Below are 2,448 nucleotides of genomic sequence, written 5' to 3'. Positions count from 1 at the left end.
TGTTTAGCTGTTCAGTTTGTGCCGGCAGTAAAGGGCTGATCACCCTTTGTTCACTGATGTACCCTGTAGATCTATAGGATAGAACCAGACATCTTTGAGGAGAAAGTTGGAAAATATATTGTTTTTTTTCACGTGAAAGGGAAGTAGCTTTCTGCTCCAATAGGAGATCCCTCTGGGCTAAGATCTGTAGTCCTAGTAAGGATTAATGTGTGGGGGTAACAGTCAGTTGTGATAAGGAGACGTGAATATCTCCTTGGTGGACTATAAGGTCCAGGTTAACTTGGAACAGCTGTGTGTGTTTGTTTGTGTGTGTGTCTGTGTGTGTGTGTCTGTGTGTGTGTGTGTATCTGTCTGTAACTGCTTGTAATTGCGTATTCAGTGTCATTAACTGGTGTGAAGGTACTAGTTAGACAACTTTCAGTTTGTCTTTAAAATCACAGTCTATGGGCAAAGGGTACAACCATTGTTGTACTAATACCTGTGGGGCACAGGAGCGAAGAGACATAATGGCGGCAGAGGAGCATCCAGTGTATTCTGCTGATGACCCTGAAGCATCTCCTAACCCCAGTACATTTCTTTTCACTCCTGAGTCACAAAGGATTGGGCAAAGACTAGAAACTTTGCGTAGTAGCACTAACACCCAATCCACAGCACTCTCTATACAGGATCGTACAAATCTGTGCCAGATATTGGGGAAATTTGACACTAGTGCTTCACCCATAAGCCTCTCTAACAGATTGGAAGCTGTAGTGATGCAGTATAATTTGGGCAATAGGGATGCTTGTGCACTCCTTCGTGCATGGCTCCCATTGCAGCTGTGTGAAAAACTGCAGCCGCCAGTCAGTATTCACAAAGGTCTATCTCCTGAGATTAACTCAAATTGGGGAAACTCAGCGGATAGAATGAAGGAACTGCAACGCATAATGGGGGGAAGGGATACTAGAGGTACAAATGCCCTAGAAAATGCCAAATTTGGGAGGGGTGATGACCCAGTCCTGTTTTGTAGTGAGTACTTGTCCCTGTATAGGGCCACATACAGTTGTCCTGATATGTCTCCTGATGACAGCAGTTTTTTGTACTCTATGGCTAATAAATGCACGTTTGTGGATTGCCATACGAAAATTTCACTGAGGAATGCCAGTACATATCAAACGTTTATAAATATATTAAGAGATTGGATTCAGGAGACCAATCAAGACAATAGGCCTCACAGGAGAATCTCTGAAATTATTAGGAATGAGGCAAAGGCTAGATTTGGAGGTAGATGCTATAGGTGTGGAAATACAGGACATTTAATGAAAGACTGTAAAATGGCTAGAAGATCCGCAGGAGATAAAAAGGTTCCTTATAGGAAAGAACAGCAGAAACCGGGATCAGATAAGATGACAGCAGGACAGAACAAAGTACCTGATGTTACACTATATGGTTCTCTTTTAAAAGAACTACAAAATATAGAAAAACGGGTGACAAACATCCCGGATGAATTTAGAATCCCACCTCCAACCAATCCTTATTGTAAAGCATAGGGATGTCAGACTCCGGTTTTGTCCCTAGTATGTCATCTTCAAGGGGACAAAGGAGGCAGACCACGTATCCAGGGGGCGGTAGGGGGCCATCGCACAAACATACTTTTGGATACGGGAGCAGCCGTCTGTTTGACTAATATCAACCTAGAGAAGAATCCTACTGGCAAACAAAATTTCATAAGAGCTTTTGGCGGACAGCTAGTACACTCTGAGGAATCAGTACCTGTGCCAATTGACATCGGGAGGTTATGTGTGGAACACACTCTGTTTCTTTCCCTGACGCATGAAGGTACTATTTTGGGCTCTGATTTGATGAGGGCACATGGGCTTATTGTAGATCTCTGTAATTGGGTGCTGTGGAAAGGGTCTAGGTACAAAAGGAAAGGTACACATGATTATGGACAGTTGTGAAATTGCATCAGTTAAGACTGATGACATCCTTGATCCACAGGCATTATTACAAACAGGTGACCAGCTACTGGCTGAAATTTTGGGGCAACATGAGAAAGTGTGAGCAACATCTAAGGCTCAATGCGGCAAAGTATCAAACATGATTGTTAAAATTGAGGGACCAGATCCCCCACCGCAAAAGCAATATAAAATTCTACCCGAGTCGATCCCATGCATAGAACGTACAGTGGAAAATGTATTGGCCCAAAACGTCACTAAAGAATGCCAGTCAAAAACAAACGCAGCCCTCTGGCCAGTAAAAAAGGAGGGGGGCTGGAGGCCCACTATAGATTTCCGTGCGCTGAACAAATGTACCGCATCTATTACAAATGTAGTCGCTAAAATGCCAGATATGATGACAGCGCTTAAGCCCTCTGCTAAAGTTTATTCATCGATCGATATATCAAATGGCTATTTTTCAATTCCCATACATGAGGATAGCCAATACAAATTTGCCTTCACATTTCAGGGA

The 2,448-nt window shown here is 43.1% G+C and overlaps 1 protein-coding gene across 1 annotated transcript; it reads left to right on the top strand.

Annotated features, from left to right (window-relative positions):
- Positions 1-506: 506 nt before the first annotated feature.
- Positions 507-1,526, top strand: LOC108797773 (posterior protein-like). Its single transcript, XM_018569430.1, has one exon. The coding sequence runs from the start codon at positions 507-509 to the stop codon at positions 1,524-1,526; it is 1,020 nt and encodes a 339-aa protein (XP_018424932.1).
- Positions 1,527-2,448: the final 922 nt, after the last annotated feature.

The sequence above is a fragment of the Nanorana parkeri genome, unplaced genomic scaffold (assembly GCF_000935625.1).
Source record: "Nanorana parkeri isolate BGI_ZX_2015 unplaced genomic scaffold, ASM93562v1 scaffold1334, whole genome shotgun sequence".
Classification (NCBI taxonomy): Eukaryota; Metazoa; Chordata; class Amphibia; order Anura; family Dicroglossidae; genus Nanorana; species Nanorana parkeri.
This window is presented reverse-complemented; position numbering and strand designations above follow the sequence as displayed.